Source organism: Puma concolor, chromosome B2, assembly GCF_028749965.1.
Source record: "Puma concolor isolate L17-30 chromosome B2, mPumCon1.1.hap2, whole genome shotgun sequence".
NCBI classification, from domain to species: Eukaryota; Metazoa; Chordata; class Mammalia; order Carnivora; family Felidae; genus Puma; species Puma concolor.
Window position 1 is genome coordinate 146,173,374 of NC_141671.1, and position 23,997 is coordinate 146,197,370.

Here is a 23,997-nt window from a genome sequence, read left to right on the forward strand (position 1 = left end):
CCGGAAGACCTTATTCCATTTGCTGATGAGGGAATTGAGGCACAGAGGGCTTAGCTAAGTTACTTCGGGTCACACGGCTCATACAGCAGGCCTGATTACTGAACCTTCTCACCCACCTTCTCCCACCCGCCTCCTTGTAGCTGCCGGAGGATTAGACGAAGTAAGGCCCGTGCAGGGCTCCGCGCGGGGCCAGGCCGCTAGGTCGCAGGAAACAGTCAGGGTCTCTGGGACACGTGCTTATGTCCTGGAAGTCATCGTCTCACGTAAATCTGAGAGGAGCTGCTCCCCAAGGGCCCCTCTGGGACGTCCTTCCTGACGATTATCCCCTCTTCTCGGATTGCTCTCAGACATTCTAAATCAAGGGACCCACGCTCCTCTCCAGCTCGTAGGGACCTTTGTCTTCGCTGCCAGAATCCTCCCTCCCTACTGTCCCACAGACGCTCTGCCTTACACTCCGCCTCCCCTCCGTGCCCAGGTTCACCAGCTCTGTGCTCTACCAGGGCCTCATCATGCACGTGGGCGCCACGGGTGCGAACCTCTACCTGGATTTCTTGTACTCGGCTCTGGTTGAATTCCCGGCGGCCTTCATCATCCTCGTCACCATTGACCGCTGCGGCCTCATCCGCCCGATGGCCCTGTCAAACCTGGTGGCGGGGGCAGCCTGCTTCGCCATGGTTTTTATCTCACACGGTGAGCTGTCCGTCATCATCTTCTAGGGAACTGAATTATCCAACTGTGGGAACAGTGTTTTCGCTGCTCGATGAGCCCCTGGGATAAGAACAAAGACAAAGATGGGTGTCACCTTCATCTACAAGGGTTTTTTTTCGTTTTTTGTTTTTGTTTTTTAAATTGAGGTATAACGTACACTCAATGAGCAAATTGTAAGTGTAAAAGCTGATGAGTTTGTCCATAGGTATGTATCTGGGTACATGACCCAGATTACGTGGCACACTTCCAGCACCTTAGGAGGTTCCCCCATGGTCCCTGACAATCCATACTCAGCCCCCCCGTTCAGATCACCGCTGCTCTGACCTCTGTCCCTGAGTATTAATTCCAACGGTTCTTGAACTTCACATGAAAGGAACATACGAGATGTGCCCTGTGTATTTGTCTTGCTTCGTTCACTCATTCCATCTGTGAGATTTGTCCATGCCGTCACACCGGAGCGTAGTTTATGTGCTTTTTCATCGTTGTGCAGCATTCCACCGTATGAATCCCATGCCACTTACCTGTCCCACTGCTGACCGACCCCTGTGTGGTTTCCGGCATCTGCCTCTTGGGATCTAAGCTGCAGTGAACATTCTAGCACATCGTCTTGTCATGGTGCGGGCACCGATTTCCCTTGGGTACAGATCTGTGAGTGCGTTTTCTGGGTCGGGGCGGCATATACGCACCTCTAAGTAGATGCAAACAGGTTTCCAAAATGCTTGGACCAATTTACACTCCCCCCGATGAGGCCCGCGTGTCTAATTGTGACACATCATCACCAACACGGGGTGTGGCTAGTCTTTTTCACACCAGCCATTTCGGTGGGTGGGTGCTTTCGTCCTTAATTCTTACAATCCAGGATAATCCAAAACAGAATCATTTTCGTCAGTTTTAATTTCCAATGCACAAATTGCCTTTCCTCTTTGTTCCTTTGGGAAGATTGTTAAACCAGACTTGCTATTCTCTCTGGTTCCATTGCTTGCGCTCTGGCCTTGTTGGTTAAATGAGTTGTTTTGGTAAGCTTTTATGGAGGGTATTGTGGGAAGCGTTTCCTGAACTCTGTCTTCTCAAGGAACAGGCTGGATATAGATCAGGCTGAAAATAAAAAATAATAAATACAAAAAATAAATAAAAAGAGGTGGAAAAAGGCAGCTCAGTTTTCTCCCCCCTCCTTGCATGGCAAGAGGACAAAGAAGACAGGGAAAGGGGCAGAGGCCATCTGAAATAGATTTTACCCTCCTTCTTCTGCATTTTCTTGTTTCTAGGATCCTGGAAAGATAAATGAGAAGTTTTGTTGTTGTTGTTGTTGTTGTTGTTGTTGTTGTTTAAGTAACAGCACTGGGTACAGAGAGGGAGCTTGAGGTCTGAGACTGTTCAATTATCAGGCAGGCAGAGCCCAGGCATCATGTTCTCTGGTCCCATCCTCCCAGGCCCCCTCACAGCCCCACCCTCTCCACTTGGCCTCGATTTAGTCCTTGTCACATTAGATGGTAAACACTCACTCTCTCGTCCAGGAAGTATTTCGAGTACCTTCTCTGTGGCCAGTGTGCATCTAGGTCCTGGGATCTAGCGAGCAAAGCAGAGAAAGTTCTTGCTTTGCAGAATTTGCATGCTAGAGGGAAAAAGAGAAAGCAAAGCGTGGCGGGCTTAGTCCTTGGTGTGGTGGTCAGGGGTGGCCTCGGGAGACCTGAATGAGGGGAGCGAGCCGTGTTGCCGTCTAGGGAATGTGCTTCCCAGGCGGGGGACAGGAGTGGGAGTCTCCCCGCGGAGGGCAGAGCTGAGCATTCAAGGAACAGCTGGAATCCTTGCACCCAGAATCAGGAGAGCAGGGGCAGGAGCGATGGACAGAGGCCCAGTTAGCAGGAGGTGGCCTTGGACTGTACCCCAGTGTGGAAGAGAGGCACTGGGGGCTTTGGGCAGGGATGGCCCCACAGTGCCAAGGGGAGCCGGGGCAGTTGAACAGCTCAACAGATTAAAGACCCCAGAGTTTGTGTGCAAGGCCCTCCCTCTATGTACGGAGTAAACTTCACCTTTTCTCTTTAGGAAGGTGGGGCGCGTCCTTGATTAGCACAAGGTGGGGAGCTGCCAGAGGCTGGGAGACTGGGCTGGACCTTGTGGCCAGCTCGTTCCTAAGGCCACCGTGTCCTCTCTCCTGGGAGCCTCACGCTGGTGGAGTGAAACAGAGCAGGCTTCCGTGAGCAGCCAATATCTGGGGCCAGGGGTTGAGATGGCATAGTGGCTGTGAGCCAAGAGGCTTTCCAAGTGACCTGGCATGTCACAGGAGCCACTTGTGTGTGTCAGTGTTTGGGACGATCCAGGTGGAGCAGGTGAAGGTGCCCAATTCTTGGATCAGTCCTGGACCGTCGTGTAATCAAGAGCCCACAGCAGTCGGCTAAGCGGAGACAAGGTTTGCTTCCCTAATGCTCACATTTGGTACTATCTGGAGAAGGGTTTTGGTTTTAAAAATGTGTTTGGAAACGAACCCTCGATGGAAGATTAGAAATCTGGTCTGTCGGCTCCAGGATAGTACCTAAAGGGCTGCATTTTTCGTGGACCTACTGTGTTTCCGGAAACCAAGAGACAAAGAAGGAAGTCACGTGGCTGACAGGAGGCAGAGCTGAGACTCCAAATGCATGTTCTTTCCCCTGCACAGAGGAGCCCCCCTTCATGTGTCACTGTCCAGTTCTGAGACCTCTCAGGTCTTATCCCAGAAGGAAAGAGTTAGACAAGACAGTCCTTCAGGCCCTTCCAGCTCTAAAGGCCAAGCTTCTTAACCTGACTCCTCGAGGGAGGGAACTCTGTGACCACAGTCCTCACGTGAGATCCCCACCTCTGTGTTTCCTGTCCAGATCTGCACTGGCTAAACATCACAGTAGCTTGCATCGGCCGAATGGGAATCACCATCGTGTTCCAAACCGTGTGCCTGGTGAACGCCGAGCTGTATCCCACGTTCGTCAGGTGGGCGCACAAAGCGGGGTGGGGTGGGGTGGGGGTGGGGCGGAGGTCGGGTAGCCCCTGAAATAGTTGTGCACCAGCCAGGCTCAACGAGGACCGGCACTTCTAAGATGATTCCTCAAGGCTCCCCCAAGGTCCGTTTGGACATTGAGGCAGGGGTTGGGCATCAAAGAGCGCGTCGACACCCGATTGTAGGAGAGAATGTGAGATGGAAAGGTTGGAGGAGACCGTGCAGAGGGCAGGCATGAGAGAAAAGGCATCTGCACAGAGACGGGAGAGAGTGGGAGACTGAGTTTCAGCCCAGCCCACGGCTAGTGGCGCGAACTCCCGTAGCTCCATCCGTGCCTGTAGACACACGTTGCGTAGACAGAGTTCCGACTGGCCCAGTGACACAGGAAGCATTTCTAGAGCTGTGCCATTTCGCCCCCAATGTCATTATTTCCATTTTACAGATGAGGAAGTTGAGGTTCAGAGAGGGACACAGAACTCTCAAGAGGCACACAGCTGGAAAGTGGCAGGGCGTCTGCCCTGATGCCACCAGAAGCCCGTGCCTTTCCCGTGATGACACAATGCTTGTCCGTAAACGTAGCAACAGGCCTGGAGGACTTATCGTTCCAAGTCAGGTTCAGACCAGAGTTCACTCTAACGCGCACAGTTTGCTGAATTTTCATTATATGTGTGTTCATTTCCCTGCCGCGACGATCAGTATGGAGACGTCTCCATCATCTCCAAATGCTTCCTCGTGTCCCTTCCCCACCTCCAGCACCTGGCAACCACTCATCTGATTTCTGTCCCTTTGGTTCTACCTTTTCCAGAATGTCATGTAAATGAAGTCACAAGGCAGGCAGACTCGGTGTTTGTCTCCTTTCACTTAGCAGGACGGGGGACATCACGTAGTTGCCCGCCTGCGTCCGTGCTCTGCCCCTTCTGAGTGCGCGCTGAGTGCTTTCCCGGCGTGTGAATGATGTGCCACGATTTGTTTATCCATTTCCCAGTGTATTGGCATTGACTGTCTCCAGGTTGGAGTGAGTACAGTGTAGCTGCTCATAAACATTCAGGTAAGGGTCTTGGAGTGGATACATGTTGTCGTATCTCATGGCCACAAACTTAGGAATGGCTCATATGGTAAGTGTGTGTTTAAATTTATAAGAAACGGTCAGAACGTTTGCCAAAGAGCTGCGCCATTTTGTGTTCCGCCAACCACGTGAGACATCCTATCGTTCCACATCCTCATCAGCACTTGGTATTGTGACTTGTTTTTTCTTTATTCTTTCTTTCTTTTTTTTTTTTTTATTTTTCGAAGTCATTCTGAGAAGTAGTGGTATTATTGTGACTTTAAATTACATTTTCCTAATTACTAAAAATGTTGAGCATCTTTGTATGGACTTACTGCCATCTGTGTTTTAGGAGGCTTAGTTTTAAATGAAGATTATTTTTAGGGTAAAAGAAACTAACCACTCTACTTCGAGGTTGAATTCGGACCCTCGTTAGAATTTGGTCTATTTTCTCAAACTGTCTCTTCGGTCTGTGTAACTCTTTCTCGTGTGCTATTCCTCATGCCATCATGCCAGTAGTTTCTAAGAAATATTCCAGCTCCCCGATCGCTCAGCTGCACAGCAATCTGAGCCCGTCAGTCAGCCGGAAGGTGCAACAGTGGCCCTGATTTACTGTCCTCTTCCCCACCTGCCCTTCACTAAAAGGCTCTGTCTCATACTCTCATCTATAAAAGGTTGCTTGGACTGAGTACAAAGGGATGAAGGCACATTAAAGAGAAAATCTTCCACATTTGGCAGTCCTGAGCCCGGAGTCTAAAATAGCCGGGCCAAACAATTCCATTGTCATGGCCACCGGACCCAGGGGACTGGCTGAAAATGTTAACTGTCAAAGGGCCTGAGTCCCTGCTCCTACGGGGAAGAAAGCCAAGCAACCCATCTCAAGGAGCCATTTGTGCAGAGAGCCTGTTGATAAGGATTCTCAATAACTAGAAATGGAAGCCAGAAGTTCAGAAATAACTTTAGGGGCGCCCGGGTGGCTCAGTCGGTTAAGCATCTATCTGAATCTTGGTTTCGGCTCAGGTCGTGATCTCACGGTTTGTGATTTCAAGCCCCACGTTGGCTCTGAGCAGAGAGCGCGGAGCCTGCTTGGGATCCTCTCTCGCCCCTCTCTCTCTGTCCTTCCCCTGCTCACACACACACACACACTCTCTCAAAATAAATAAATAAACTTTATTAAAAAAAACTTTAAATGTGATCCATACACACACAAGAATAAGAGTCATGAAAGTTCTGATATTTTCAATGGATAGAATCCAATCGAAACTGTTTTTTTTTTAATTTTTTTTAATGTTTATTTATTTTTGAGACAGAGAGAGACAGAGCATGAACAGGGGAGGGTCAGAGAGAGGGAGACACAGAATTTGAAACAGGCTCCAGGCTCTGAGCTGTCAGCACAGAGCCCGACGCGGGGCTCGAACTCATGGACTGTGAGATCATGACCTGAGCCGAAGTCGGCCGCTCAACCAACTGAGCCACCCAGGCGCCCCGAAACTGTTTTTTTTTTTTAAAAACGGGTTATTCCAGTTACTTTATTACTGTACAAGAGCTCCAAATTTAGAAATTACTATTGAAGCCATCTTGACCCTGCTTCTTACTCACAGGAGGCTTTAGAAATGAACAGCCACCTTCTGACTGCAGCACATATTGTCAAGAACATTCTTTTGGCTTCAGTGGGCTCTGCCTTGTGTTGGAAATCGTCTCTCCTTTTTGTGTCCCCACTACGGCATGGGCTGCCTGAAAACGGGAGTGACATATCGTACTTCTCTGTACCTATAATAGAGCTGTCCTGAGCGGTCCCCCAGGGCCCGTAGAATGGCCGAGTGCAGAAAACACCACACCATGTGACTCTCCCATCAGGAACTTAGCTCCCTGTCCCTACTGCTTCTAGCTTCTGTGTGCTTATTACATTTTTTTTACTTCTCTAAAACGTAACCGCTTAAAATAACGGCGTCTTTCCTTTCTTCTCTTGGAAGTGGCACTGAAGCTATTCGAAAAATGAGAATAAACAAAGCTGCAAATGCCAACTTTAAAACTAGGATGACCCTGGGGGCGCCGGGGTGGCTCAGCTGGTTGAGCGTCCAACTTCGGCTCAGGTCACGATCTCGCGGTTCGTGAGTTCGAGCCCCGAGTCAGGCCTGCTTCAGGTTCTGTGTCTCCCCCTCTCTCTGCCCCTTCCCCTGCTCATGCTCTCTCTCTTTCTCTCTCAAAAATAAATAAACATAAACAAACCTAGGATGACCCTGAAAGACAAGCGTGAGAAGAAGGGCTGCTGAGTGCAGTGAGGTTTCAGAGGGTCTGGAAGATTCCAGGGATGCACATGGTGACAGTGACCCTTGGACAAGGCCAACAGTTTTCCAAAGCAGGAAGCATACCGGGGAGGGTACAACCCACAGTCCCTTGTTTGCAGTAACAGATGGCTTCAGGGGCTGGACCCATAAGCTCCATCCCCCCGACCTTGTGAGGCTGAAGGTGGTGCAGGGAGAGCGAGACCACGAGAGAACATTCAGGGACCTTGGAGATGGCGGTGTGCGCGAGGCGGGGTGGAGGAGAAAGACCCAACACGGTGAGCAATTCTGTCCTGTCGACCCCTGCCGATTGGGAGTGAGAGACGTTAAGCACCTGATCGCATTCGACCCGGGTCAAAAAGAGAATCTGTCCTGACCCGGCACGTGGCCTGGCTCCTCTCCACAAATTCTTCGACATGGCTGATACAGGAAGAGATCCCAGTAGCAAAGAAGGGTGATAAAAAAGCAATCCACCCAGTTACACAAATAGACCATGAGAGAAAAGGAGAAAGGGAACAAAGGGCAGAGGACAAATGAAGAACACTCACTAGCAAAATAGTGTCACAAAGCAGATGAAAACGGTGACCCAAAATACCACAACCAAATGCAAACTCTGCCTCAGTCATCTCTATCAAACGAAAGCCTAAGGCCAAGATAAAAGGTCTTGGGTCAGAATATGGACCAGATGATAGAAATGGAAACCTGTTTGAAAGCGGTGCAAAGGAGAACCGAGACAGTGAGGGAAAGGCAAGGTAGATCTGAGAATTGCAAAATAAAACGGAAATAAGCAAAGAGTTTAAAAGTCTTGGAGATCACACACACACACGCATGCACACGCACACGTGCACGTACACACATCCCAGAAAAGATAACAGAAAGAGTGAAACAAACAAAAAAAACCTCCAAGAAATTAAAAAAAAAAAAACCTTCAAGGAAACCTCTAGAAATAAAAGAATGGTTGACTCTATGATTTGAAGTGGCACACGGTGTCACAGGAAAAACAGACTCAGAAGGAAGCAATAAGGAATATTCTATTAAGTTCCTGGGCTGAAGGTTTGAGTCACAGATCTAGGGGGAGTATCTACTTGATATCAGATTGATAATCATTAAATGGGGGATTAAAGGGTATGTGGTTTTGAGTACAAACAGCAGAAAATGTCAGAAATCTGACAATAAAGAAACGCTAGAACTAACGGAGACAGGGACAGGAAAGGAGAGGGAATGTCAGACGTGGTGTGATAAGCTGATTTCCTTTGTGTACTTTCTCCAGCTGGGGGAAAAATGTATTATTAAAAGCTGATAAATTGCATAGTGTTTTAGGTATATTTTAAGATGTGAGGAGAAACACGAAAACAATGATACTATTAACTAAAGTCAGTGCAGGCAGGGATGGTTTGAGGAGGAAGTGGAAATATACGAATTTTATAATTGTTTATAATAGGAAGTGAATGAATACTGTCTAAAGAAATACAGTATTACATGTATTAAATAAAATGATAAAGGTAACATTTGGAATAAAAATACAAACCTTCCAGGGCACCTGGCTAGCTCAGTGGGAAGAGTATGGGATTCTTGATCTGGGGGCCGTGAGTTCAAGTCCCACACTGAGTGCAGAGATTACTAAAAAACACATAAACTTAAAAAAATACAAACCTTCCAAATTATCAGAAAAAAATACTGATAACTAACACGTATTGAAAATAAGACACTAGAAGTTGTAAAAACCATGACATAAAAGCTAATGACGGAATCAAGACCAAGCGTTTGTGACATTTAAATAAACACAAAGAGACTCAAGTCCTCTATTTAAAAAAAGAGACCCCTTGAGTTGATTACAAAGCAAAACTGAACAATATGCTCATAGTTGAAGCGCAACTTCTTGGAAAGGTTGAAAGGAAAAGAATGCATGAAAACATATCAGTAAATGCAGACAAAAATATAGCAAGAGCCATAATCTTATCAGACAAAATTGAATGTATGCCAAAAATGTATTTAATGAGATAAGGAAGTCCCTAAACAATGATAAAGAGGAAATCCACAATGGTCTCACAGGGAGATTTTACAAAACATGTAATTAATAGAAAACTCCAACGATACTCAAACTCTTCTAGACGATAGAAAAAGGAGAAAGATTTTTTAAAAATTTTAATAAAGCCAGCATAATACTGGTATCAAAGAACAACAAAGATAAAGAAAACAAGGAAACTATAGGTAAATATTATTTGTAGAATTTTGATTAAAGCCCTAAACCGTATATTATTAAACAGAATGGTGGAGACATTAAAGTAATAATATATCATGTCTAAGATGAGCTACTCAGGAACACAAAATCCAGTATTAGAAAATCTAATAGTATAAATCATGCTAATAAATTGAAAGAGTTTTATAGAGCTAATAAATTAAAGCTGACAAATTAAAACTGTTCTGTATTATTTCCATTGGCAGTGAAAGGCATTTAATAAATTCAACATCTACTCTTGCTATTAGAATCTTTCCATAAAACATGGATAGATAATTTTTACATATAATTCCCTCAATATACTTTTTACAGCTAAGAAGAAATATCCTGTTGAAAACTGATCAAATAAATCATAAATATGTTTAAAGGTATAGTGGCAAACACTGAGAGATGATATAACCAACCAAGATGCAAATAGGTATCACCGAAGAAGCTTAAAGGTCATATCCTAGAGGATAAAACGTTTCCCAGTTTATTGTTCCTAGCTTAACCATGTTTTTAAAACAAAGTTCAAGACTATTTATAGGAATACAAAAATACCCAGCACTGAACAAGCAAGATTTATCAACAGTCAAAAGAAGTATGAATGTTCTAAACACCCCAATTAAAAGTCAAAGATCATCAGATTGGACAAAAAAGTGATACCCAACTGTATACTGGCTACAAGAAACTCACTTTAAATATAGGGGCAGAGATAGTTTAAGAGTAGACTGATGATGGGGCGCCTGGGTGGCTCAGTCGGTTCAGCATCTGACTTGGGGTCAGGTCATGATCTCATGGTTTATGGGTTTGAGCCCTGCACTGGGCTGGCTGCCGTCAGCACGGTGCCTGTTTCGATTCTCTGTCCCTCTCTCTCTTTCTGCCGCTCGCACGCGGTCTCTCTCTCAAAACAAATACATAAACTTAAAAAAAAAGAGTAGGGGCGCCTGGGTGGTGCAGTCGGTTAAGCGTCCGACTTCAGCCAGGTCACGATCTCGCAGTCTGTGAGTTCGAGCCCCACGTCGGGCTCTGGGCTGATGGCTCGGAGCCTGGAGCCTGTTTCCGATTCTGTGTCTCCCTCTCTCTCTGCCCCTCCCCCGTTCATGCTCTGTCTCTCTCTGTCCCAAAAATAAATAAACGTTGAAAAAAAAAATTAAAAAAAAAAAAGAGTAAAAGGATGGAAAAAGATATTCCATACAAACTCTAGTCAAAAGTGGTCGTATTCATGTAAGACAAAGTAGATGTCAGAGCAAAGACTATCACCAGGGATGAAGAGAATCCTTTCAGGTAGGATCATTTCTCTGATTCTCTTCTAGGCTTCTTCATCCTCCCATCCTTAATACCTTCTTTCTGCCCTTCCCTATGTCTTCATGGAAAGAAGAAAGAAAAGAAAAAAGAAAAGAAAAGAGAGAGAGAGGGAGGGAGGGAGGGAAGGAAGGAAGGAAGGAAGGAAGGAAGGAAGGAAGGAAGGAAGGAAGGAAGGAAGAATGGAAGAGCTCAGCTTGCACCAACCAGTTCTCCAACTTTCCAGATACCCCCTGGGTATCCTGTTCCATTCTGATGGTAACCTCATGGAGTTAGTGCAGATCCCATGGGGTGAGGGCTCAGTGCCACAAGACTGGCCCCACCTCAGATGCCAGGCACGAGCCCCAGGTTGTCACCTGGACTTCTGACTCACTGGGTCTAAATCAGGACTCCCATATCCCCTTCCTCAAGTTCAATAATTTGCTCTATCTCATGGAACTCAGAGAAACACTTATTTGCAGTTACCGGTTGATGATAAAGGACATAATAAAGGATATAAATGAACAGCCACATGAAGAGGTACCTAGGGTGAGGCCTGGAAGGGTCCCAAGCACGGGAGCTTTTGTCCCCATGGAGTTGGGGTGGGCCACCATTGCATGGATATGTTCACCAACCTGGAAGCTCTGCACCCCACAGGTCAGGGTTTCCATGGAGGCTCTGTTATGTAGCATGATTGACTGAAAATCATTGGCCATTGGTGATTAACTCTCTGCCAGCCTCTCTCCCCTCCCTGTGCTTGCTCTAGGATAAGGTTAACCTTTGGAAAGTAGCATCTTTTTTGTTCTCTATTTTGTCAGGAACCTTGGAGTGATGGTGTGCTCCTCCCTGTGTGATCTGGGCGGGATCATCACCCCCTTCCTGGTCTTCAGGCTGATGGAGGTTTGGCGAGGCTCGCCCCTCATTTTGTTTGGTAAGACTTCCTGGGATGTTTATTATTCCTTCTTCCCAGCCCAGCACGATTACTCAACAACTATTTGATGAGCGGATGATGTCCTCCAGTGAGTTTACAGATGACAAGAATGGCGCCTTCCCTGTCGCTGTCTCCTGGCTCGCTCTGTCTTGCTGCATGGGAAGATAGGAGGCCATTCCTGGAAGGCAGGCCAGAGGTTTACATTCTATGGCTCCGGAGTCCAATAATTGTCTTATAGGACAGAATTTGAGGGGCCTCTGTTGACATAGCCTCCTCCTTTCTTACGAATTTGACTCCTAATTTTTGTGCATTTAACATGTAATTGCTGGAGGCTTAAAGATGCTGAATTATCACTCTGCTGCTTAACAGCGGAAATAGAGACAAATGAGAATCGAAGTTTAGTATCAGCTGTGATAGTGATGAAGTTGGATTAGAGAAGGAGGAGGGGACTCTAATATCTCTCCCCAAACTGAGACCTCGGGACCTCCGAGACCCTGCTAACCCACTTGGTGGAAGGCAGAACGGCCATCTACGTGCAGAGAGGTGCTGTGCCGGGGCCCAGGCATAGCACGAGGGAGAGGGCGGGGGACAGAGGAAGGGAGAAATTAGGAGAGGGGAGGAGGGATGGGGAAGGAGAAACGAGAGAGGCCCACGCTGCCCACAAATATATTATCTATGCTTCATATCAAATATGTAGTAATATAATATTAATATATGGTAACTATAGTATATATTATAGCTTATATATGGTAATTATTATATATATTCTATATAAAACAATACATTATAATGCAATTATCTAATGTGTATAGTTTTATATATAACTATAATATATAGAATATACATTATATATAATCAATCTGCTAACACTTAAACATCAGTTACTGTCCAAGTTATTCTTATGTAGAAGTAAAATGAAGGCACTATTCCCATTTTCTTAAATGTTTATTTATTTTGAGAGGGTGGGAGGGGTAGAGAGAGAGGCAGAGAGGGAATTTCAAGTAGGGTCCATGCTGTCAGTGCAGAGTCCAACTCAGGGCTGGAACTCGTGGACCGTGAGATCATGACCTGAGCCAAAACCAAGAGTCAGACACTTAACGGACTGAGCCACCCAGGCACCCCACTATTCCCCTTTCTCACTCTGACATTTCCCCAGTGATCCTATTGCTTTAACTTTTGTTTCCTAGATGTTCCTGACTTCTAAACACCCAGTGTGTCTCACAGGTGCATTATCTAGCCATCCCTTTAGCTAGCGGTCGGCATCCCTACATGGTGTTGGCTGTGCTCTAACGGCTCCGTGTGAACTCTGTTTCATTTGAAGCGATATTGGGCCTGGTTGCCGGGGGGGTGACGCTGCTTCTTCCTGAGACCAAAGGGGTCACTTTGCCAGAGACCATCGAGGATGCAGAGAACCTTGGGAGGTGAGCCTGTGGTGCTTGGGGACTCGGGGTTCACGTGAGTGACACCTGCCCCCTGGTATCTCCATTTCCTCTATCTTAGTGGTTTAGGAGAGCTTCACAGATATCTGTGCAACTTTTTATTTATTTATTTATTTATTTATTTATTTATTTATTTAAACCAGAGCTGCTGTAGAGAGAAACACGACACAAATAGCCACTGGCTTTGGGTGAGGAAAGATTGGAGAGCACGAATATGTGGTTTTGGTTGGCCTTTAGCTGTTCTAAACTGTGGGACTGAGAACATGTGTCTGAGATGCTGACAGAACAAGGGCCGAGTTCCTAGCTCACCAGGAGCTAACTGCCCTGAGTTGGGAGCTATTTTTAAATCAGTCTTCTGTCCTTTTAGCAATTGTTGGTTCTGATTATTTTAAAAAAAATTTTTTTTTATGTTTATTTATTTATTTTGAGAGATAGAGTGAGAGCAGGGGAGGGGCAGAGAGAGAGGGAGAATCTCAAGCAGGCTCTGTGCTGTGAGCACAGAGCCTGATGCGGGGCTTGAACTCAAGAAACTGTGAGATCATGACCTGAGCCAAAATCAAGAGTTGGACACTCAGCTGAGCCACCAAGGCGCCCCCGTTGATTCCGACTCTTTAATGACTTTCTTTACAAAGGAAGAGGGACTTAAAACTTTCATTCTTGTGACAGGGACGAGGACTTTAATGGAGTCTCAGATTCTTCTCTTACAGCAATAAAAAAGGAAAGGAATAAGCAATGCTTGAGGAGGTAGCCTCTCGGGTCCCCCTCCAGGCTCGCTCTATGGATTCCATAGGAAAGAGCATGAGTCCCTGTGACATAGAGAGAATGATCTAGGGAGTCAAAGAGATCTGGGCTCAAATCCAGTCATCTACTCGGCCACATGACTTTGGGGATGTCGTTGAACCTTACAGGAAGTTTACCTCCTTGCCTGACAAATAGCCACACTAATACTCACCTTGGAGGATTGCTGGGAACATTCAATGAGATAAGGTGGGGGGACAGTGACTGATCATGTGCCTTACACATAGTAGGTGTTCGATAAACCTTAGATTTTCTCCATTCTTCTTGCATATTGTGTAAACTCCTCAGTGATTCTCAAAACTTAATATGCAGAAGGATCACAAAAGAAGAAGCTTACTGAAATGCAGATTCCCGAGCCTTCTAGGTTTGTTGATTTAGTAAATGAAGGGTGGGACCCAGGGATCTGTGCTGTTAATAAGCTCTGCCAATGAAGCTCATAAGTGCTTCATAAACCTCACTTTGACAAATTCTGGATGTCTCCGTACTGATAAGGGACAAAACTATTTTTTTTTAAAGCGTATTTATTTTGAGAGAGATTGAGAGAGAACACAAGTGGTGGGGGGTAGGTGCAGAAAAAGAAGGAGAGAGAGAATCCCAAGCACATTCCTTGTGGTCAGCTTAGAGCCCGATTTGGGTTCAGTCTCATGACCGTGAGATCATGACCTGAGCTGAAATTAAAGATCGGACATTTAACCGACTGCACCAGCCAGGTGCCCTGGGACACTCTATTTTAACTGTAAATGCATTTTCTTTTATTTTTTATTTTTATTTTTTTTTTTCAACGTTTATTTATTTTTGGGACAGAGAGAGACAGAGCATGAACGGGGGAGGGGCAGAGAGAGAGGGAGACACAGAATCGGAAACAGGCTCCAGGCTCTGAGCCATCAGCCCAGAGCCTGACGCGGGGCTCGAACTCACAGACTGCAAGATCGTGACCTGGCTGAAGTCGGACGCTCAACCGACTGCGCCACCCAGGCGCCCCTGTAAATGCATTTTCTAGTTGATGACAATATGCCTTTTTGGGTCCCAAATAGGTAGCTAATATTGATTATCAGATTAAAAAAAAATTTTTTTTTTAATGTTTTCATTTATTTTTGAAGGAGACAGAGACAGAGCATGAGCCGGGGAGGAGCAGAGAGAGAGGGAGACATAGAACCTGAAGCAGGCTCCAGGCTCTGAGCTGTCAGCACAGAGCCCGATGCAGGGCTCGAACTCACGAAACTATGAGATCATGACCTGAGCCGAAGTCGAACACTTAACCGACTGAGCCACCCAGGCCCCCCTGATTATCAGATTTTAAACTATGTCATTACAATTCATTGATAAGCACCGGGTCATCTCTTGAGATATCCCTTTGCTGGTCCTTTTTGTGTTCCTTGCTACCCTCCTTTTCTCCTTTTGTTTTGAGACGTATTCCTGTGGACAATTTTGCAATAGTTTCTTTTCTCTTCTCTCTTTTGCAATAGTTTCTTGGTCAAAACATTGTTTATTTTAACGCTCATTTTTGTTTTTGGTGGCTACAGGATAGCAAAGCCCAAAGAAAACACGATTTACCTTCAGATCCAAACAACAGAACGTGCAGGCACGTGAGAGAGATGCTTCGCTGAGATCGAAGATGGGGTTTGCACCTGAAGAAACGCTTAGAAACCCTTACTTTTCTGTGCTCTTCCTCACTTACCTGCCCCTAAACCAATATTCTGAACAAATACCAAATGTGCCTCGTTTTACTTTATTTTCTTTCTTTTAAAAAAATCTCCCAAAGCCCTGGCCTCTGTTATCTACTTTCCTAGCAGGAGCTGTTGGTGGTTACCAGTTACTTAATTATCTAAAGTATTTCGAAGATCCAGTCGAGTTTAAATATGGCTATAAAAGAGGCCTCTGTAACTGGTTTCCTAGAATCTGTGTTGTTTCATTCCCTCCAAAAGAAAATGTCTTTGTATTGGGAGTATTTATCTCGGCAAAAATATTTCAAGGTGTAGCTTTCTTGAAGGGCACTTGTTTTTCAAACATGGCGACTCTCCCGGCAGACCATACCCGAATCACGTTTACATACGACTCACAGAATAAAACATGATCCTCATCCGCAGGCCAGAAGTACTGTAACTTTTTTAGGAAGCGGTTTCTGCCACCTTTGCTTGAGGAATGTTGTATTGAGTTTCACTCTTGGTTTTCATTCTTGTTGGTGATTCTAGAAGGTAGACTCCTATGCCAACTATAAACTATTGTAGTAAATATATCAAAGAGTTCAGTTTACCACCAGTTATGTAGTAACTGGTTTAAGTTCTGGTGGAAGAGGTGATTTCGTTCCTAGAATACACAAAAACCTTTGTTTTAAAATTTCTTTCCCTGTGAAAGAAACCAAAGACAACGTAATACCCTTGCTTTGGAGCACCTTGGGGAAAAAATATTTCTAATGTGAATCGGAGGCCTGGGGAAAGGCATGGGGCTATGTTGTCAGCACTTCTGGCCTGCTCGGCTAAGTGATGGTCTCAGGGACGTGAGGCCATGGGTTTGGGCCTGAGCAGTCTTTGATCTTCCTTTGAGAATGGATATTGGCAACTTGGAACAAGCAAACAAAAGAATGTTCTCGTCTGCCAAATTCTATTTTAAAGAATTTAAAAGTTGGGGGTAGGTGCCTGGGTGGCTCAGCCAGTTGAGCATCTGACTTTGGCTCAAGTCTTGACCTCATGGTTCATGGGTTTGAGCCCCGTGTCGGGCTCTGTGCTGACAGTTCAGGGCCTGGAACCCACTTCACACGGGGGGTAGGGGGTGGTGACAGCAGGGCAGGAAGCACTCCCTGTCAGCCTTGTGCCTAGAACACGGTGCGTTCTTAGAGAGGCAGCATGAAGTCACGGGAAGAGCCTGGACTCTGCTCTGACCCGGAAGTAGTTCCCACATCTCCATCTATTGGTTTTATGGCTCCTTAACCATCCGAGCATCTGTGACCTCCTGGCACCCACCTCTAGGTGGGTTCTGGGGATACAGAAAGCTGCAGATCACCCAGGAATGTCACACCAGCCTCCATGCCACGTGGTCCCCACATCTGTAGTGCACGTGCGTGTCAACCATCTCCACTCCACCAGCTCACTCCCTGCATCTGCTTGTGAAGGGCAACGTGTCCTATTGTCTGTCCTACCTCTGCCTCCTCTGTGCAGCTAAAGGTTGAATGACTGATGTTTCAAGATGTCACTGGAGCAAGTCAGAGACCTATTAGGCTTACTAAACAAAGACACTTTTCAAAGGCCATTTCGAGACACATTCGTAGATAGGAACTCCCTCAGTCACGGCGACATCTTAAAGCCGATATTATCATCTCCATTTCAAAGCTTCGAGAAAGCTAAATTCAGAGATGGTAAGTGGCTCGTGCTGCCGAAGCAAGGAACTGGGCCTTGTATTTAGATCTTCTGGACCAGATCGCAGGAGAGGTTACGAGCTTCCATTCTAAACATAAAAAATGAAGAAGAGGGGGGACTATTCTGAGAGGCGTGGTCTCTTACGAATGAGTTTCTTGGTCTTAGAGACTTCCATTCCTGGCTTTTCTGATTATCCATTTGTCCCCTGCCACAGGCCTATGGGTTGAATGGAAGGACAGAGGGAAGTCCTGAATGTGCTCTGGGCAGTGGTCTTAAGATCCCGTTCCCAGGGCCGTGGCACATCTTCGCAGTCCCCGCTCGCTCACTGACTTCTTCAGCCTTGTGGGTGGCATTAACCTTGTTCTGGGTTCCTGTCCGAGTGAAGTGTGTTACCTTTTTCCCCCACTTGTGAGAAGGATGTGCACATTTAAACTGCATGCGTGTCACGGTTGGTTTTTGGAGCTGTTGGGTCGGACTAATCCCAAATCTCTCCCTGCAGCACCTGCTGCTTTCTTGGGCAAATCTGATTTGGGGGTGAAAGAACTATGAAAATCTGGTTGCTTGGGAGTTCGGAGAAACAACAAGACTATTAAAAACTATAGTTCAGATTTATCCAGAACTTGCTCTGTACCAGGTACCATCCCAAGCATTTTATTTTTTTCAACGTTTTGTTTTTAATTTATTTATTTATTTATTTATTTATTTATTTATTTATTTATTTTTGGGACAGAGAGAGACAGAGCATGAACGAGGGAGGGGCAGAGAGAGAGGGAGGCACAGAGTCGGAAACAGGCTCCAGGCTCCGAGCCATCAGCCCAGAGCCCGACGCGGGGCTCGAACTCACGGACCGCGAGATCGTGACCTGGCTGAAGTCGGACGCTTAACCGACTGCGCCACCCAGGCGCCCCCCATCCCAAGCATTTTAAAAATTTTTATTTATTTGGAGAGAGAGAGAGAGAGAGAGAGAAGTGCATGAGTAGGGGAGGGGCAGAGAGAGAGAGAATCCCAAACAGGCTCCATGCTGTCAGCACAGAGCGCGGTGCGGGTCTTGAACACACAAACCATGAGATTATGAGCTGAGCCAAGATCAATAGTCAGATGCTTAAACGACTGAGCCACCCGGGCGCCTCCCATCCCAAGCATTTTATGTTATCTCATGAAACCCTCACAGCACCTCCATGACACTGGGTAATATTCCCTAAGTGCAGAGAAGGGGAAATGGAGACAAAGAGAGGTTAACCAGCATGTCCAAGGTCAGTAGGTAGTAAGCGGAGGACCTCAGGTCTCTCCCCCAAATCCACATTTAAAAAAACTTTTTTTTAATGTTTATTTATTTTTGAGAGAGAGAGTGCAAGCAGGGGAGGGGCAGAGAGAGAGGGAGACACAGAATCCGAGGCAGGCTCCAGGCCCCGAGCTGTCAGCACAGAGCCGGACGCGGGGCTCGAACCCACGAACTGTGACATCATGACCCGAGCCGAAGTCGGACGCTTAACCGCTTAACCGACTGAGCCACCCAGGCGCCCCTCCCAAATCCACATTTTTAACCAGATGCTGTACTTCCTCCTGAGGTCCAGGCAATAGTAGGCTCATTCATTATTTACAGAAAACCCAGAAACAGTAAAGCCATTCTTCTGTGGGGAAGACTGAGGCCTCTCCTGGTTGGTCTGAGCTGGAAGTTCTCAGGCGCTGCTCTGGGGCCACCCCGAGAGGGGCACTGTCCTTAGAACGGCAACATTGGGCACCTCTCTGCAGCTGGGGAGTGGGTTCTCCGTGGTTCTCAGACTGTACCTTCCTGACTCCGGCCTCTTGATGTTTGAAATTTAAAACCACCAAGATGGGGCGCCTGGGTGGCGCAGTCGGTTAAGCGTCTGGCTTCAGCCAGGTCACGATCTCGCGGTCCGTGAGTTCGAGCCCCGCGTCAGGCTCTGGGCTGATGGCTCAGAGCCTGGAGCCTGTTTCCGATTCTGTGTCTCCCTTTCTCTCTGCCCCTCCCCCGTTCATGCTCTCTGTCCCAAAAATAAATAAACGTTGAAAAAAAAATTTAAAAAAAAAAATTAAAATAAAACCACCAAGAAACACACAAAATGAAAATCACGTCAAAACCCACCGCATGACGGAATCCCGTAGAGGGAGTGTCAGCTGGTCACCCCCCACCGGGTCTTGCCCCCGGGGGCGCGTCTCCGTCCTTCCTCTGAACCCGGGGCCGCGGTGAATATGGGGCAGGCTGGGTTCTGGAGCACCGAGAACGTGCACGTCCCCCCGCTCTCCTTCCGAACCCCAACTCTGGCCGCCACACGAACAGCAGCTGTTGTCCCACGCTGAGCGGTCACAGTAAAGCCAGAAAGAGGACGACGCTTGGCACCGGGCGGCCCACTGGCGAGGGCGGAGATTCAGGACAGGAGAAAGGCCGTCTTCCACCCGCCGACGGGAGAGACACACGTGCCCTGGGCCGGGCAGGGACCACGAGAAAAGCCGAGGACTCAGGTGCCAGTCTTTGAGAACACGTCCTGGGCCCCGACCGCCCTCCTCTGCCCTGGCTCCCGAGGGGGTGAAGTCTGGGCGAAGTTGGCCTGTGAGTTACCAGAGTCTCCCAAATATCAGGGGCTCGGATAAGACAAAAGTTTCTTTTTGTCTCATCTTCAAGAATTTCAAGGGCACCCTGCCCCAGAGCTGGGGGGGTGGCACAGGGCGGGGCCCAGGTGCCCCCCCACGGCTGTGCTGGGCAGGACTTCCCTCTGCGGCCGGGACCCCCTGGTCGCATCCGTCCCCACCGCACGCGCCCGCACCACGGGAGACAGGGCACAGATGAGAAGGACGGTCTTCCTTTAGGGGCACTTTCTGGACGTGGCACGCAGCTCTGTGTCCCACTGGCCAGCACATCGAGAGAGAACGGGACACGGGGGGCTGTGGCCCTCACATAACACTGGGGTTCCATCACTGAGGCAGCGATGGGACTGGATATTGGAGGACAACCAGCTGTCCGTGCTATAGCTGGCGGGCGGCCCGACCCTTCAACACAAAGATCTGAGGGTCTGGGAGGAGGGCCCTGCCCCAGTGCCCCAGGGGCCACAACACCCATAGGGCACTGTCCACACCACCGTGGCGTGGAGGGCTGGGCGTCGGTGGCCGACGAGGCGGCAGCCGCAGAGACTCCTCGTGCGGCCGTGTGAGGAGCCCCCGACGGCTTCCCATTTGGTGAAATGGGACTCACGTACGGCCATCGTGTCGCGGGGCTGGGTGTGCACCGTCAGCCGGCCCCGCGAGGGGACAGAGACCCTGGGAACGCCAGCAGGGACACAGGCTGACCGGTGACCGGCCCCCTCCGCGTCACGACACGAAGGAGGCCTCCGGAGCCCAATGTGCCGCCCTCTAGGGAGACTGGGCAAGGGGAAAGCTTAAATCCCCCGCTTTACCTGAATTCTCTGAGAGAAACCGGAAGGGCTCAAGTCTCCCTCGACTTGGCAAGATGGAGTTTTCCACTGTCTGCCCGAGTGGGGGCTGGGGAAGACTCAGTCACAGAAAAACAAGGCCCAGCGTCTCACACATTTACATTTTGCGGCCCCCGGGAACTCATGGGGACAGGCCATCCCCTTCGGTCGGCAACTCGCTTTATTGAGTTAACATTTCGTCCATTTCTGGGAACACGGATCTGACTTTTCGTTAATGACTTCATGGTAATGAGCTGAGCCACACACGTTATTCAAGGACCAAACACCACCTTGGGGCCTTCTGTCTCGTGTTTGTCACAGTGTCGAGACCGTGCAGGACCCACTGCTGTGCCTCCAAGCATTTTGTGTAGAAGACGTATATTCTACTCGCCAAACCAAATCCTACTTGTCTTATGAATTTATTTCATTCTCTTTCTCTACACACACACACACACACACACACACGCACTACACATATATATAACATTTCACATTAGACACTACTTACATACAAAATCATCCCAAACGTGCATGACTGCATTTGAAATCTCTCAATAGGTACATTTGCCAAGCATAGGAGTTAAAAATTGTGCTCCATTTTAATTCAAGAACTCCCCTCTCCACTAGGGACTGTACTTAACCCTCAAATGCAAGAGAAAGCGTTCTTACCTTCCGCCCCTTCGGAAGCTTGAGTGGAGGGGAATGGTCTGTGTCTCCAACGCTGCTGTCCCCCTGGGGAGTGACATAATTGATTCCAGGGAGCGGATGGCCTTTTGTTTAGCTAATGCGCCCCACTAGGACCTTTCGGGAAGGCAGAGGTGGGAAGGGGACAAGGAAACAAAGAGCCAGTTGGCTGCCCCGATTTATGTAAAGCTCGAAGCTTCTTTCTAGATGAAGATGGGGAGACAACGGGAGTTAGAAGGAGGATGTGGGAATAAGGCGCCCGTTTGGTCAGGTGAGCCCTCACAGGTCAGGTTCCCACGCCTGAGCCGCCGTGTCCTTCAGTCGCCAAGAAAGAAGTGAGGACGTGGAAGATGGACAGGTGTCCTGCAGCTGGCACAGCTCACCTGTGGCAATGGTGGGTGCGGTTGGGTGGGGTCTAGAACATCCTCTCAAGGCACCGACAAAGTCCTTCACTGTGTGTGCTCCCCACACCTGAAAACAAAAGGGATCACAAGAGCCACGCGGCCCCAAAGAAATTTACTGCGTTGTGTGGGTGGCTCGCTCTCACACAGACCCTGGCTGGTGACATCAGATGGAGTCTTTGCTGGGCGCAGGAGGGTCATGACGGGGTCTTTGAAGAGCCAGAGGGCAGCTGGGAAGAGAAGTTAGTAAGGCACGGTCCTGTCCCCCACCCTTCACGTCAGACTCTAGTTGTGTTTCTAGTCGTGAGGCCCGGAGGGAGGGTCGGGACTATTTAGAGGACCATGCTCGGTCACCCCGTTACCCTAGTTTTGAGAAAGCCTGTCAGCTTGCGCCTATGCCTCGGGCACCGTCCAGTCATGATGAAAAGGTTACCTCTGCCTGGTCCAGATATCAGTCAGCTCTGTGTCTCCCCGTCTCCCAGCGCCGTGACTTCCTTCCCCGGCGCTGACGTCACTTCTTCTGATTCCGAACGCCGGTGCTCACAGACACCCTCTGTGACTTACCGTCCGGCTCAAAGCTCCAGGTTGGTTGGTTTCCATCTGCTCTGGTATCCCAGCCATTAATATCGTTAAGACAACGTGGATCAGTCTTCTTTAAACGGTTGGTAGTCGACCTGTGGAAAGTAAGGCTTTTGTGGTCTGATTTTCGTGTCACTTCCAATTCATATTTTCAGTCAAGTGTCTCGAAACTGCTCGTAATTTCGCTCCGTGGCTGAGGCTCCCTCTGGTACCGCTCTGCCTGCTGCAAGGGCCCGTGGAGCCGTGTCGTCCTGCTGCAGAAGTCCAGATTTTAGTCCCTCCCTTGTAATTTGCTTAAATAAGTTAATTTCATTAAATTTAGCTTTCAAAATCCGGATTCTGCCAAGGGTTGCCATGCGAGGCTTAGGAACAAGAAAAATTCAAAATTCAAAAAAAGAAAGGACATTTTTTTTGGCGAAAGGCCCTCAGAATGGCTAAGGTAAGTGTTAAAAAGACAGATGGCTGGGAGCGCCTGGGTGGCCCCATCAGTTTAAGCGTCTGGTTCTCGACTTCAGCTCAGGTCATGATCTCACAGCTCGTGGGTTTGAGCCTCGTGTCGGGCTCCCAGCTGACAGTGCAGAGCCTACTTGGGATTCTCTTTCTCCCCCCGCCCCCCCAAATAAATAAATAAACTTTAAAAAGAAAACACGACTAAACACAGAGGATTCACAATGGCCAAACAGGGACAATTTTAACATCGTGCGAACAGTAATTATGGTTGAATGGAACAGTTTGAGCCTATGAAGAGTCAGAAGTCCATAATAATAATCGAATGAAACAAATAATAGGAATTGTGCCAAGAAAAAGCACACGTGAGTTTCTAATAGAGTTTACAAGACCCTCTGTTAATTGCTGGAAACAACTAATGGGAGTTCCCTGCTCGAGGTTAGATGAACACCAAGGTTAACAGTCCTAGAAAAGAGGCAGATGGAGACAAGAGATGAAACATGCTTAAAGTATCTAATGTCCATGGTTTGATCATTTTACGTTAAAATATGTTGGTCGTGCAGAATTACGGGACCTGGAAAGCAAGGTCACATCTTTTAGGTGCCAGGCTGAAGACTAGAAGGTTAGGGATAGGAAACATTGACCTGCTTGGTGCACGCGGGGGACGACGACTTGTGTGGCGTGGAGGGCAGGCAGGGGGGCCGTGGGGCCCATGGGGTGCTGCCCCCACCGTGACCCACACTGGCGAGGAGCTGTGGCTCTGGGCCCGGCTGCCCGCCATGCCGCCACATCGTGCCCTGGGCAGAAATCATCACAGAACTGTTTATTGCCTTGAAACGTTTTTCAGAATGATATTTCAAAATGATACACTTTCTTAATTTAAACTGAAGAATCAGAAATTAGGAGAGTTCCTTCCTACCTTATCTATTCCATGCTCCACAGTAATTATATGCAAACCTTCAAATGGCACGATGAACCCAGGCCAGAACCATCAAAAATGGAGGGATTTTGTGCAAGCGCAGGTGCTCCCCCCTTCCTCCTGCTGTTTCGGACAGGCTCTGGGGGGTGAGGATGGGTGATGGTCAGACAGCGAAGGGGCCAAGGCCCAGAGAGACCTCCATGGAGAAGAGAGAAGCCCTCCATGAAGGGACCACATGGCACGCCACTAAGAAGGCAAAACACTTGGGGCGCCTGGGTGGCGCAGTCGGTTAAGAGTCCGACTTCAGCCAGGTCACGATCTCGCAGTCCGTGAGTTCGAGCCCCGCGTCGGGCTCTGGGCTGATGGCTCAGAGCCTGGAGCCTGTTTCCGATTCTGTGTCTCCCTCTCTCTCTGCCCCTCCCCCGTTCATGCTCTGTCTCTCTCTGTCCCAAAAATAAATAAATGTTGAAAAAAAAAAAAAAAGAAGGCAAAACACTTGCCTTGATTATTGAA

At 47.9% G+C, this 23,997-nt stretch overlaps 1 protein-coding gene across 2 annotated transcripts in view; it reads left to right on the top strand.

Moving 5' to 3' along the window:
- Positions 1-15,759, top strand: part of SLC22A1 (solute carrier family 22 member 1) — a 30,213-nt gene extending 14,454 nt beyond the window's left edge. Inside the window, exons 7-11 of one of the 2 annotated variants that reach the window (XM_086708268.1) lie at positions 476-690; positions 3,558-3,666; positions 11,324-11,436; positions 12,758-12,857; positions 15,197-15,759. In XM_086708268.1, coding sequence (XP_086564394.1) covers positions 476-690; positions 3,558-3,666; positions 11,324-11,436; positions 12,758-12,857; positions 15,197-15,263 — 604 coding nt within the window. In that variant the 3' untranslated portion in view covers positions 15,264-15,759. The remainder of the gene's footprint in view (positions 1-475; positions 691-3,557; positions 3,667-11,323; positions 11,437-12,757; positions 12,858-15,196) is intronic. The other variant, XM_086708269.1, reaches the window with a different exon arrangement.
- Positions 15,760-23,997: the final 8,238 nt, after the last annotated feature.